Source organism: Paramisgurnus dabryanus, chromosome 17 (genome assembly GCF_030506205.2).
Source record: "Paramisgurnus dabryanus chromosome 17, PD_genome_1.1, whole genome shotgun sequence".
Lineage (NCBI taxonomy): Eukaryota > Metazoa > Chordata > Actinopteri > Cypriniformes > Cobitidae > Paramisgurnus > Paramisgurnus dabryanus.
This window is the reverse complement of record NC_133353.1, coordinates 3048832-3064165: the sequence shown is the minus strand read 5'-3', so window position 1 is coordinate 3064165 and position 15334 is coordinate 3048832. Positions and strand designations below refer to the sequence as shown.

The 15334-nt window shown below is 36.9% G+C and overlaps 1 protein-coding gene across 4 annotated transcripts in view; it reads left to right on the top strand.

Annotated features, from left to right (window-relative positions):
- The first annotated feature begins 209 nt into the window (after window positions 1–209).
- Window positions 210–15334, top strand: part of kif13ba (kinesin family member 13Ba) — a 59326-nt gene continuing 44201 nt past the window's right edge. For all 4 annotated transcript variants that reach the window (XM_065252309.2, XM_065252300.2, XM_065252317.2 and 1 more), the window contains exons 1-2: window positions 210–1345; window positions 8829–8913. In XM_065252309.2, coding sequence (XP_065108381.1) covers window positions 1276–1345; window positions 8829–8913 — 155 coding nt within the window. In that variant the 5' untranslated portion in view covers window positions 210–1275. The remainder of the gene's footprint in view (window positions 1346–8828; window positions 8914–15334) is intronic.

Here is a 15334-nt window from a genome sequence, read left to right as displayed (position 1 = left end):
TAAAATAATATATTTTATAATATTTCTACCTATGATGATGATAATACTTCTTACAACAACAACAATAATAAAAAATTATGATGCGTAATTGCTTAATATTTTTTGAAAAAAAGTCTGTCCTAATAAGTTGTATATTGTGTTTATTGGCGACTTTTACTTTGAAATCCCAACTTCCGCTGGGCGTATTTGAGCTCCGTAACATCGCTGGCTTCCCAGCGCTCACAGTCATGAAATAAAGCGGCTGATTATTACGACCGTAACAGCCACATTGGACTCCCTAAAGCGGTTGATTTTTAATTTTTTTGGACTGATTAATGCTTTAAAGGACGCTTGTTTTATCTATGTGACGCTGGATGATAGTCCCGAAGATTTGCCAAACTGGACAGGAATGTAACAGCACCATTGTTTTAATCAGCCCGTGAAGTTGGACCCAGCCTGAAAAGAAACCAAAATTGAACACTGACCAGATTTTGTGGCATCAACAACCGAGGATCAGATTTCGGAAATAATTGGCCTATTTGTATTACAGCATTTAAAATTATTTTTAAGGTCGTTCACATTTAAACCCATGCTTTTATCTTTCTTGACCTGATTTGTTTGCCATTTCGTGCATGTTAAAGTGCTGCATTGACAGATTAGCATCTGAGAGTAGTTTAAGGTTAGCCTAACCTTAATGTGAGTCGCAAGCATTGTCTTATTAATTATAATTGTTTGATATAATGGTTTAACACTAAACAACAGACTTGCGTCTCGTGCAGTCATCTAGTGAGGATTTTTAAACAAGCATTCAATTCTTTAGACTTTCCCTGGTTTGCTAATTCTGGTCCAAACACTGCAAAACTCTTGTTTCCATTCCAAATGTAATAGTTAGACTGTCACAGCCTGGCATGAATTATTTAAACCCTGCTGCTCACTTATTAGTTACTTGGTTTCCTGCCGGACAAAAGTCTTGACATTTGCAGTTTGACCCAGTGTGAATGTGACCAGAATCCTAAAGGGTTTCAGCTCTTTTTAGACTCAAAACTGTTCTTCAGCCGTCAAGACTTCGCACCAAACATTTTTTTTTTAACATTATTTAGGCGAAAATGTCTTATCTTTGCCGTTCAAAGCGTAGAAAAACTATGTGAGGAGAATGATGCTGTGCATTTTGGACTCGACACGCTTCAGATTGCACGAAGTATCCGGAATTAAGTCGAAAGGCATATCTAGATGAATTTTATTTGATGAACTTCAAACCTCATAACACAGCTTTTTGTGGATATACGGACATACATCATGGGTGACGCTAATTTAAGCGGCTCGAACGTGAAGGTGGCTGTACGAGTCCGACCTATGAACCGGAGAGGTGAGTTGAAAGATATGTCACCCACAGTGCAAATACAGTATGGGCTTTATGTCAAAACAAAGGACGCTACCTACCAAGACCACTGAGAAATCACCAATATTGCTGTCAAGGTAGTCAGAGAGATTTTTAAGAAGTGGTCATTAATATGGCTTTCATTAAAGCTCCAAAAAAATACTGTTTACCAGGACATCCCACCTTGAATGTCAAGTAGGCCAGTGCCCTACTGTATGACTACTGTATACTACTGTTGTGTATATCTATTCATTTCTGATTAAAAGTAGGGTTGCAAAATTCTGGAAACTTTCCATGGGAATTAACGAAAATATATGGTATTTAACAAGAATATATGGGTATTGATAGGAATGAACTGGGAATTAGAAAAAATGCAGCATTGCCTATAACAGCCTATAAAATCTTCCAGTATAATTTTTTTTTAAAAAAGCAAGATTTTGTGCAATTTCGGTTGAATTTCTACCATGCACATTCTTCAGTCACATACACACTGGAGGGGGCATTTAGGCCACACCCCCTGCGTGTACTTGCCTTTTTCCATAACATGCGCAAATAATTTTTTGAATCCTGCAGACAAAATAATGTAAAAATGTACATCTTTGCCTGTATTCATGTAAATTACATGAATTAGTTTAAAACGTTCTTGTGTTGTGTGTAAGCTAGTGTGCAACAGCCTTATACCATTTTATAAGACAAATACAGTGACTGGGAAAACATTTAGGCGAGATAATTAAAAAAGTACCCCAAAACTACCCAAAAGTTTGGACACATTATTATTTTTAATTTTTTTTAAAAGAAGTCTCGTGCTTATCAAGCTTGCATTTATCTGATTCACGTTAGAATGCTTTATTAAGTATTTTTTGTAAAATAAATCCACGGCTTGATGAGTGAAGTGTCAGGATTCATTAAAATTTTTATTACCTTGCATGCATATTTGCTTATGACCAAACAAAATGTTTATTTATGTTTGTATATAATATAGTGATATAAACTGCCATAAATTTCCAAATGATTCCCATAAATTCTTGTTAATTACCTTGCATGCATATTTGCTTATGACCAAACAAAATGTTTATTTATGTTTATATAATATAGTGATATAAACTGCCATAAATTTCCAAATGATTCCGATAAATTCTTGTTAATTACCTTGCATGCAAATTTGCTTATGACCAAACAAAATGTTTATTTATGTTTGTATATGTTATAGTTATATAAATTGCCCTAAATTTCCAAATAATTCCCTTAAATTTCCGTTAATTACCTTGCATGCATGTTTGCTTATGACTAAACAAAAATGTATTTATGTTTGTATATGATATAGTTTTATAGTTATATAAATTGCCCTAAATTTCCAAATAATTCCCATAAATTCTTGTTAATTAGCTTGCATGCATATTTTCTTATGACCAAACAAAATGTTTATTTATGTTTGTATAGACGGTTTCAGCAGTAACAACATAAACAAGCGGCTGTCGCGGTCTGCACGTAACTTCCGGTAAATTCCGCTAATAATAAATAACAACAAAGTACTTTAAATGTAGTTTATTTATATAACAAGCAAAAAAACAACACATAGATTACCTAGGAAACCAAAACATTTGTTATTTTCGACGAGGCATTTGTTCAAGAGATCAGTTTAGCAACTAGTCAGACCATTAAAAAAACGAAACCGGAAGTAAAGTTCGGATCCAGACGTCTATCGCGTGCGTCCGATGAAACCGTCTATATGTTATAGTTATATAAATTGCCCTAAATTTCCAAATAATTCCCATTAAATACCTTGCATGCATATTTGCTTATGACCAAACAAAAAATTTATTTATGTTTGTATATGATATAGTTATGTAAATTGCCCTAAATTTCCAAATAATTCCCATAAATTCCCGTTAATTACCTTGCATGCATATTTGCTTATGACCAAACAAAATGTTTATTTATGTTTGTATATGATATAGTTATATAAATTGCCCTTAATTTCCAAATAATTCCCATAAATTCCTGTTTAGTTTCCAATTTGGAATATTTCCAAAATTCCCCAGATTAAGTTCCCATGGAAAGTTTCCAGAAATTTACCGGAAACGTCCCCCCTTTGCAACCCTAATTGAAAGTAATGTTTAAATCTATCAATCTTTTTAGAAACTTGAAAGTGAGATTTCACCCACATAGACACATTTATTATGAAAGGTCTTGGAGCTAACACTAAACAAAAATATATTTATATTGACTGTAAATATTTCTGTGGCTGTTTAATATTACATTTTTTTTCCAATTGTTGAAACCACAATAATCATGCTTTCATGTTTTCTTTGACTGTGGGAATGCTGTATACTGCATAAAGGATGTAGGAATCTCTATCTGGATGAGAGCCTAGAAGGGATAAACAGTGTATAATTTTTTTATATTTAAAATGACATATTTGCATGATCCCTCACGTGAATGTATGACATTAAAGCAGATCTTGCCGTGGGAGAACATGTGTCTTGTTAAAGCCACTGAAGCGTGAAGTATTCGCTACATTGTAGCCATGCGGTCACGTGCCCGACTGAAGAGTAACATTCAGTCACAAGACTCAGTGTTGAGCACAGTTGGAGCTTTCAGCATTTGCAAGAGCCTTTAAAACATTTATTTTTTTGATTAAATAATATAAATTTAACCTGCTTCGTTGTAGTATTCCCGAATCTAAAGATTTTAGTTTTGGACACATCCATTATTTCTGTCATAAGACATGCATGACTTTTATTGTAGTTAGTGCATGACTCTAAATGTCACTTAGGTTTCTGTTGTTCTCTCTCTCGCTCTCTTTCTCTCCCTCTTTTTCTCTCTATTTTGGACAAAGGCAGGAAGGGAGTCTGAATGAACTATTTGCCCACGTTGCATAACAGACCATATTCCCATGGCCAAATGAGTTTGGGTTCTTGTAACAAAATGTTCATATGCATTCTCAAAACTATGTAAATATGGGTGCACAATGCCATATTGGTAAACTATAGATAAAGGATTAACTCGGATAAATTGCCTAGTTATTCATTTACCAGTGACCAACATGAGTACACATATTGCATAATCTTGCATGGCATACGTAATGTATTTGGTGCATGTAACCATTGAACCATGCGTTGTTGGTAGTGTTACATGTTTGAACCAAAAATCTTCTAGAAATGATCCGGGGGCATTGTTGCTGCCTTATTCTGGATCCTAAGTGATCACTTTGTGGTGTTGTGATTTTCTCAGTCTTTCCAGTATGTCACTGTGTACTCTTTGACATGGCTTATCTTTGTCACTATAGTGACATCATGTAGGAAACTCTGATTTGCGAATGGCTAGTTGTGGTTACCACCACTTTTATAAATCCAACCCGGCTTTCATATTGGACTACTGCCACCAATGGTAAGAGGAAACCAGTTGTTTCCTGTTCGAACAGGAAGTTGTCACAGCTAGTGTGGCTACAGAATGCATCCTTTCCAAGGATTTCTGAGTCAGCTGCTGTCTACTTCCCTCTTTTTTCCAGCAGGATGGTGTTGGTGGTTTCAGACATGCCTTTGCCTGCTGTCGTATTTGGGAGTGTATTAGGAGTGTCTTGTGTTTGTCATCATATCATCATAGGATTTCAGCCAACGTGGACCACGAAACTATAAGTGAAATTGTTTCAAATCCTTGTTTGGTTGCAAAGGAAAGCCCCTTCGTAACAGGCTGCTGCTTACACAGTGTTTGAAGGAATGTTTTTGCCGGTCTTTCCTGCTGCTATCAGGCTGACGGCTTTACCCAGGCCAAGACTTGAGCTGATCCATCTGTTTAGCAGTTTCACAATGTCATCTGCAACATACACGGCAGTAGTGTTGCATATTGTGCATAAAAATGAAAGTGTTGCCAGTTAGAATGCGGTTTTGTAATAAATTGAATTCACAGCAAAACATCCAGTGTTAAATGAACAGCGTAATTAAGCCACACCCAGAGTGTTAAAAATTATGCTGAATCAGTGATTTTTATTTTTTTTTATTTTTTTTACAGAAACCAAACTCCTATGATCCAAAAAATAAATAATTACATCATGGAACTAATATAGGGGCTGTTTACACTTGGTATTAAGATGTGTTTTCATCGATCGGATCACAAGTGGACGAGAGAGAGACATTACGTTTACACCTGGTATTTAAATCCGTCTCTTTTTTCACTTTCGACCGCTTCTGTCCTGAATACTGTGAGGGGACGGTCCGTGAGACGGTGGGCGAGTCTCTCTGCTGTCATTCAAACGTGAGCTGGAGTAATTATGAGTTTATATGGACGCAAACTAATATTATGTCGGAGTCCGCTGCTTGTTTAGCAAGTATACATTCTGCACAGTGTTTTGTACGTTTATATGTTGGAGCTTTCTCTGAATTTTCAGGGCAATTGATGAAATAGGATCGCGCAACTTTCACGCTTTCAAAACGAAACTACGGAGAACACCCGCAGTAGTTTTATCAATGAAAGGCTAAAAATAGCGCTGTTCACTGTATGTTCATGCCAGAAGTCAAAAAAAGTTGTAAAACTTGTGTTTACAGTTTTTCTCCATTGGTTTGGCTCATTTCTTGAAACCGAAATTACATTCTCAAAACAACATGGACAAACCTCCAAACCACTTGGCAAGTGTTCACAACAGAATTGAATTTCTCATTCATTTCATCAAATTGCAAATATCTAAGTACATGTCTCAATAGCTCAGTACATCTTTGCAACTGATTAAGTACAGGTAGCCTACATTTAGCACAATTTCCAAGTGAATAGATCTTGTTGATCTAAACTGATTGGTTGATTCTCAGTCTAATGGTTGTTCAATCCAAAATGTGTCAGCGTCATTTCATTGTATAAGTCATCACATGCACAATAGTCTGTTCAACTGGCAAAATTAGTCAAGAACATAATACCATGAATAACATATATGAATGCTTTGAACATTTGATAAATTTATTACAGCAATTGACAGTCAGGTAAAACTAAAACTTGACTAACAAAGTAGGAGTTTACGCTTTTGTAGAGAATAATGGCATTTGAAGGAAACGAGGCCCCTCACATCCCCGTGTTTGTGGATGAAGCTGGCTTCAACCTGGCCAAGGGCCGAAGACGTGGCCATAAAATTATTGCCCACCGGGCCACGGTGGATGTCCGAGGCCAGTGAGGGGGCAATATTACTATGTTTGATGCCATATCTGAGAATGGTGTGGCCACTCACATCCCCAGTCTTGGCCCATACTATACACAGATGCTCCTTATCTTCTTGGACTGCCTTCATTTTGATTTGATCCCTCAAAATGAGAAAGGTCTCGTCGGGCCTCACCTACCACAATATGTCATTGTATGGGACAATGTGAATTTCTACAGTGGCCTGCTAATCAGGGACTGGTTCACTACTCATCCAAGGATGGTCATGGTGTTCCTACCACCTTACTCTCCTTTCCTCAATCCTATTGAGTTTTTCTCCTCTAGGAGGTGGAGATATATGAGCATAGGGCTCAAAATCAAAGGTCCCTGCTCCATGATGAACGCTGCGTGTTAGGATATTACAGGAGATCAGTGTAGGGGATGGTTGCGACAGGCACGCCGTTTTGTTCCCTCGTTGCATCGCAAGGGAGAATAATACACTGTGATGTAGATGAGAATCTGTGGCCAGACAGACAGCAGTGTGTGGATGGTCAGGAGGGTGAGGATGGTGGCCAGGAGAGGAAGGGTGAGGACAGCGACCAGTGAAGAAATGTTAGTTCTGAAACTCCCGCATTATTTACAGCAGGCTGCATATAATTTTCATAGTTTTTTGTGTTTATATTAGAGTAGATTATGCTTTATATATTTTATTTTGGTCTGGTGTATGGAAGTTACTTTGTGTGTGAATAAAAGTCGTTACAATTTCCTTGGCAGTGTGAGTGAAATGTGTGGTGTCAAACCTTGGAGGCTACTCTTACCCTAAAATCCTTTTTTTTTTCAGTTTTATACACAATTGTATTCTGTAAGCTAGACAAAAAACAGTACAGTAACCATTGTCAATAAAGGGCTAAGACTGAAAGGTGGACATAAGAGATATTTCAATGGTCCCCTGCCATAGTGACAAAACATCTAAACATTTCGACTTGCAGTGCTTACACAATGCCAAAGGGACGATGCATTTTGGGGGCACTGACTGTTAAAATGAGAAGGATATTTAGTTTTGACACATGAGTGAACTATTTTGGGAGAGGTATGAGCTTTTGCAGGTGAACCATGGTGTTGTGCCGAACCATCCACTTTATTTTGACAAAAGCACCAAGAGTGTTGAGAACGTCCGTCTGTTTCAAGAAATGAGCCAAAGCAGTTGAGAAGGATATTTGCCATTTTTGTGGCACTTACGCTTTATATTGAAAAGGGATTTCGTTTTGAAGCATGAGTGAACAGTTTTGGGAAATATATGAGCTTTTGCAAGTAAGCTATAGTGTTGAGCTGAACTGTAAGAATGTTTTGCCAAATTATCTTAGAGTTTTGAGAATGTAATTTCTGTTTCAAGAAATGAGCCAAACCAATGGAGAAAAACTGTAATACCTCAGATTAGATAAATGGGCGGAGAGAAGGCGGTCGCGTGTGGCTGTTCGAACACATTCAACCACATATGCGTTCCGCAACTCCAAAGCGATCCGATCGAAAGTGGTTTCGACTACCTCTGGATGTGGTTGAAAGTGGTCGAAAGTGGACGCGTTCAAAAAGTTTTGAACACCGTTTACACCTGGCATTAACGTTGTCCACTTGTGATCCGATTGACGAAAACGCATGTTAATGCCAAGTGTAAACAGCCTCATATAAGCATCAACAAGCAAACAATGGGTCAAGTACCCAGTTAAGGTATAACTATTAAAAAGAATCACCCTAAAAGTGATTAATCTAAATTTTGTGCACTTTCACAGCGGTATTCAAATATAAGATATGTAAGCAATTTGATAAGATTCAGAAGTCTAGATTTGGATCTGGTTTGTCAGATAGCAGATGCTTTGATGAATAGCGCTATTAAATAGATTCCCATATGGGATCTAGTGTGTAGGCCAAGCTTGAATCCAAGCCTTAGTTGAACAGATTTTTGCTAATGTGGTTAGCAGCCTGTCTGGAGAGATTATAATTCGATTACAGATTGATTGTCCTGAAATGCCTTTTAATATCCCATCCGAGTCCATGGGTTTTGAAAACACTAGTTTGGGCTGAAATGCTTGCCATATTGGTGGGTGTAGTAATGGATGTTAGAACGATGGTTCATGCTGTGAAAATAATCCGCTGTTATTGATTTCACCCTTTTCTTCTCTATAATGGAACCTCAATAGGTCAAAAACGAGCTTGTTGGAGCCGTTTAAGTGATTGAAATGGGACAAACATATTAGTGACAAAACATACGCTGTATGCTGACAAGAGAAATCATTTGAGTTCAATTGCATATATTTGGTCTCTTATCTATCCCAATGTATTTTTTCCTCACCAGAAAAGGATCTGAACACAAGATGCGTTGTGGAAATGGATGGGAGTCAAACTTTACTGTATCCGGCAAACCTGGGAAAAGATTCCAGGTAAGTTGAATTTGGAAGTGTGTTCTTATTATATGTGACCCTGGACCAGTCATAAGTAGCATGGGTATATTTGTAGCAATAGCCAACAATACATTGTATGGGTCAAAATGATAAATTTTTATGCCCAAAATCATTAGGATATTAAGTAAAGATCATGTTCCATGAAGATATTTTGTAAAAAAAAAAAAAAAAACATTTATCATTAGTAATGTGTGTTGCTAAGGACTACATTTGAACAACTTTAAAGAGATTTTCACAATATTTAGATTTTTTGCACCGGTAGTTTCCAGATTTCCAAATACTCGACCCAATATTGTCCTATCACAATAAACCATACATCAATGGGAAGCGTATTTATTCAACTTACGGATGATGTATAAATTAAATCTCAATTAAGGAAATGCATCCTGTTATTTGTATCCTTGCAACTGGGCGTCAATGTAAACTGTATATTTGAGGGCAGCGTCTCATTTTAATGTTTTCAAGTTTGTTCCTTTTCCTGTTTTAATTCGTGTGTTTTGTAAATACAGTTCATATTTCTGACCCAACTGAGAGGTGGGCCTTCTTTAAAATGAGTGTATCGTTGTCAGTTTAAGTCGAGAAGACACTGGGGTCTGAGGAGAACAGGAATGTGGACGTACGGTGGTCTTTAACGCGGCCTGCTGTTCGCTTCATCCTGCCGTGTGTCGGGACATAACTCTCTTCTGTCTGACTTCCCCTCTTTTTCCCGACCCTCTGTTGCCATGGAAACGCAGGAGGAGGGTTAACCCTAGGTCATCCACAGCTAAGGAACTCTTATGTCCGGAGAATAGGAAAAATACAGGCGAGCTTCAGCATCTGTCGGCCATAAACCTTTCCTTTGACTTTTATGGCGGGTAAACAAACGGGAACGATTATTTTTTGCTCGCTCTTTTTCTTAGGCGTGATGTGCGAAGAAAGACAGAGGTTGAACAGGTTTTAAACTTGGAAGTGAATACTCCAGCCGCCTGCTGCCTTCGAACAACAGATAGTTTAATTGCAGAGCCGAGTTCACGCGCCCGTGCTGCGCCGCCCGCCCTGTTAATGCCCCCCGCGACACTGAGGCCTTAAATGGCAAGGTTCACATGATCGAAATAGACTATGCAGATTCTTGGTTGCATGTCGTATTAATCATAATCTGTCAGACACTAAATGCATTCCACGACACAGTAGATTCATCTTATTGTGATGCCTACACATGCTGTATTTATGTGCCGGTGTATGCATCCCTTTCAGTCTTTTGTGCGGTCATGCCACTCACAGCATGTCCGATGGCATCCTATACTCCGGTTGAATGAATCTTAGTGCCTGTCTGTTTACTTCAATGAAACAAAGTGGCATTTATGTTAGCAAGCTGCTCCTACTGTGTTATTATATGGAATGAAGTTGAAACACAGTCTTTAGCAGATGAATTAATATGCCTGCCAAGTCAGTGTATTTTTGGCTATATGTTTGCATGTATGTTTTTTGTGTTAGGAGACATTTCTCCTTGTGCACTGTAATCCACTTGTACCCAAACATTGTATCATACAGCTTAGGGATGCATTACGATTAATCGCGATTAATCTATAAGAGAATAAAAGTTTTTGTTTATATGTGTGTAAACTGTGTATAATAACTTGGTATAGATAAATGCACACACATGCATGTATATATTAGGGATGCACCGATACCACTTTTTTGGAGTACGAGTACTTGCCGATACCGAGTACTTAATAAAAAAACATGATTTAAATTTACAGGTAACAGCTTAAGTCATATAATTTAACAAAAAAACAAAGGACTAGTTTTCCAATTTGTTGTAAACTCTGCCTCTTTGGACAACACGAGGCATTAACCCCTTACACGCCGCTCAAACATAGACATTTCTCAGACCGTGGTATCGATTCCATGTATCGGGGGACTTTTAATGAGTACGAGTACTTTAGAAAATGTGGTATCGAGGCCGATACCCAATACCAGTATCGGTATCGGTGCATCCCTAGTATATATTTAAGAAATGTTTTTTGCATTTGTTTATTTATGTATAATTTATATTATATATAAATATAAATACTTAATATATAAATTTTTTTCTATTATACACGCATGTGTGCATATTTATATATACCTAATTATTATACATAGTTCACACACACATATGATGTAAACTAAAACTTTTATTCTGCTATAGATTAATCGTTATGCATTACATTTTATGCATTTGGCAGACGCTTTTATCCAAACTGCCTTACAGAGAAGGGTTAGTCATTGGTCTCCTGGCATGTTGAGCCATGGTGATGCATGCAAACGACACTGATGTGAGGTTTGCCTCTTAAATTAATTTTGGCACTCCCTGCTTTAATAGTTTTATTACATGTATTACACATCTTTGGCAGATTTTTAGCACATTATGTTCCTTTATTAATAAATGACTGGGTTGCCATCATATCATGACTACAAACATCCCACCTAAAATAACCAAATCGTGTAGACAGGGTGTGTTTTGACTTGCAGGAAGTAGTGAGACATACAACAGTCAAAATGAGTTCAGGCGTGTTAAGGTTACTGCATTGTTTAAGAGGAGGAAAGAATGCCTTAATCTTCACATTGTCCGTTCTTTCTAACTCAAGACATCTTTTAAAAAAACACATGTTGCCAAGATTCCGGAAAAAACAGCATATGGAAAAATCAATTAAAAATCATATTTGTGTACAAATATTGAATGCACATCATAAATATCTGATTTGCAATAATTGTAAATCATAAGTGCATGTAACATTTGCTGATAAGTAAATATTTCTGTAAGTTTTAAGTTATGCACTTCCTTTTTTCCTGATCATTTCTTTGCTCGTGTTTTTAAATGCCTTATTGTTTTAATTACCAGGGTACTCAATCAAATCATGCGGCTTCTGTGTTATATGCACATGTGTTTTCAACAGCATGTTCAAGAGCGTTAAGTTCAAATATGGAGTCACATCTGTCTGTGCACATAAATTCGTTATGTGGTGGAAAATATTTTAGGTCATTAGTACAAACCTTACAGGATAGCAACCGAACCGGAATCAGATTTTTTAAATGACACCAAGTCTCAGACCCAAGAGCTAATGGGTACACCATGTGTGTCTGTTCTCAGGGTCAGGTTGTCTTTTTGACTTGCCGTCATGTGAATGCAGTCCATGAGGTGTTAGACGGTGTTTGGCATAACCCTTGGTAGCCGATCTACCCGCGTTGACAACTGTCACTGTAACACAGATCCCATGAGAAAGCTGCAGTGCACCATGATCAAGGTTCATTCCTACCCACCCTTTACTGTAGACTGAAGAATGCAGACAAAGGATTTACATTCCTGGCCTTGACTTAGCCCTAGTGTGGTCGATGCAAGAAGTGTTTTACCGATGCATCTAGTCTTATTAGGAATATTAGGATAGTTGGTGCTGATGAAGCAGGATGTGAATCCATTAGCTAACACAAAGTGGTATTGCAAGCATGCCCCCCCCATTGGCTCCCTGAGTTTGCATGAAAGCTTGATTGAATGCAATTGAATTAAATGTGCGTTTGATGCTGGTCAAAGACAGATTTAGGGCAGTGGCTTGTTTTGCCAGACAGAAATGTGCCAACTTGAAGCCGGTTTCAGACGGGCCACCATTTCTTAGCCTGTTTATTGAGGATTCCCCCCTCTGTGGTGACACTATGGTTTTTATTTTTTTGCCTGTGGCACGTTGGTCTCGGTTTCGTTTGTATGCTATTGTAGCACCAAACCAGAGGGTTGATTTCCTCATTGTCTACAGAGTCAATTGAGTAGGTGGGGGAAGGGACGTTCCACGTTAATTCGAATAATAAAAGGAGTTTCCTCTTTTTTTATTTTATTTTGAGACACATGCATGAAACAATTCGGAAGAAACTTGCAGTTATTATGTGCTGCTAGATTTGTGGCCGGGGAAAGTTTGCCACCAATTTGCTGCAAGCTTAAATGATCCTATCCAAATTATATCTGTGACAGTGTTTACCAGACCTTTGCCATGTGTTTTTGCAAGGGTTGAAATGTTTGTTAATTATACGTTTCAACTAAATTACATGGTGTGATTAACTTTATGCTTTCAGTGAGAAAAGATACTAAATTTATATATGTATCTCAAGTATTTGCTCTCAGTATATTATAAAATGCTCTTTTTATTTGGCCATTAAAGGGATAGTTCACTTTAAAATGAAAATTCTGTCATCATTTACTCATCCCATGTTGTTCTAAACTTGTATTAATTAATTTTTTCTGATAAACACAAAAGAAGATAATTTGAGAAATGATGGTAAACACACAGCAGATAGTGACCACAGACTTACATAGTAGGAAAATATTTTGTGTTGTGATAAATGATTAGATATTGTGAAAATATTTTTGATAAATGATGGTAAGCACACAGTTGATGGTACCCATTAGATTCCATAATATTTTTTATTCCTACTATGGAAGTCAATGGTCACTATCTGCTGTGTGTTTACCATCATTTCTCAAAAAATATTCTTTTGTGTTCTTCAGAAATTCATACAGGTTTAGAACAACTTGAGTAAATGATGACAGAATTTTCATTTTAAATTGAACCATCCCTTTAATTTGTCAGTGTTAAGTGTTTATTTAGTAGGGGTGTAAATTAAACAGTTCATTACGATTCGATACAACATCGATTTTCTTCGCCTGCCATGTTTGCGATACATCAAACACTTATTTGGCATGATTACGATTCGAAACGGTTAATTTATCGGTAATTATATTGCGTGCCTAGTTAAGCAGTTAAATTTTTACTAACAAATGAAACCAAAATATCTCTGTCCCAATCTGAACATTTACAACAACAAAAATACCCTTTTTTTTAAATAAAGAAAAAATAATAATTAAGTATATAAATAAAGATCGAGCTTATGATGGCAACAGTCAAAGTCTTTCAGTACTTTCGCTTTGTTTTCACTGCTACAACTGCTTTGTTGCTGCATCGCATTCACTTGCTGACGTTAGCAGATGAAACTAGGGCTGGGTATCGATTCAGATGTTCCAGATCGATTCCATTTTAATTCACAAGCTATCAAATCGATTCGATTTTGATTCTCGGTTCGATTTTTTCCTGTTCCAGTTCTCGTGCGTTTTTTTTTTTACTCGATTCTTGATTTAACTCAATGAATATAGATTTAATACAAATACTATATTTATATAGTATAAAAAAAGAACAGTAAACAGAAGTTTACAAGTGGGTAATTACTAAAAATAAATTAAAAGCCACTTTTTATGTGAAGGTTGCATCAACGTCAATGAAGCACCTGAAACGTTTTAAGCACTGAATGAATGAATGACAGGCTCACCTCTCGCTCCTTGGTAACATTGCGCAAGGCAAAAAAGAGTATTTAGATAAACGCTAATCTTACATTCAATGTTTGCGGAAATAGATATTAAAAATAAAATCGATTCGTTGCCTTTAATAATCGATTTTGAATCGGCCACGTAAAAAAAACGATTATTCGAAAAAAAAATGTTTTTGTATTTTGTAAAAACTTTTTATCAGTGTAGTCGATTAAACTGAAAAATAGTTGTCCAATAAGGGTGTGTCACGATTTTGATTTGAAACAGAAATTGTTTGAAATTAAGTCACAACGTCGAATAAAAAAATGGAATCGTCGATGCTGCCACGCCCCTCATGTCACGTCCGGTCGGCTTGCCAAGCTTTTGTTGTGTAAACGCACATGTGGTTGAATGTGTTCGGACAGCCATCTCTCCACCCATTTATCTAATCTGAGGGACTGAACACAATGTTTTTTGCTATACTAATATTACATAATATTAGTTTGCGTCCATATAAACTCGTCATTACTCCCGCTCGTGTTTAAATGACCAGGTGCAAAGTACTGACAGGAAGTTTTGTTTTATCAGGAATGTACATGTACCATATTTTCCAATGGCAGCACAACTAACATGGCAGGGAATCTCCGGGTTCAAGGTCAAATATCATATTTCATGAAAGGTAAAAAAGGTAAAAATCAAGAATCGAATCGAATCGCGACCTTAGAATCGAAAATGTAATCAAATCTAGGATTTGGAGAATCGTGACACCCATATTGTCTTATTATTTGCTTATGAAAATAATTGGTAAGTGCAGCTGTAGTCCAAAGTAATTGCTGTGAAACAGTTTATTAAAAAATATGTATTATTTTGTTCATGTCATATGCATTCTTTTCTTTAATAGGTGCATACAAATAAAATGATAACATTTATGCATTTGGCAGATGCCTGTATAGAACACAACTTACAGTGCATTTAATTTGTGTAAATTTTATCAGCATTTGTCTGTGTGTGTGTGTGTGTGTGTGTGTGTGTGTGTGTGTGTGTGTGTGTGTGGTCCATGGGAATCAAACCTGTGACCCTTGCATTGCTAATGCA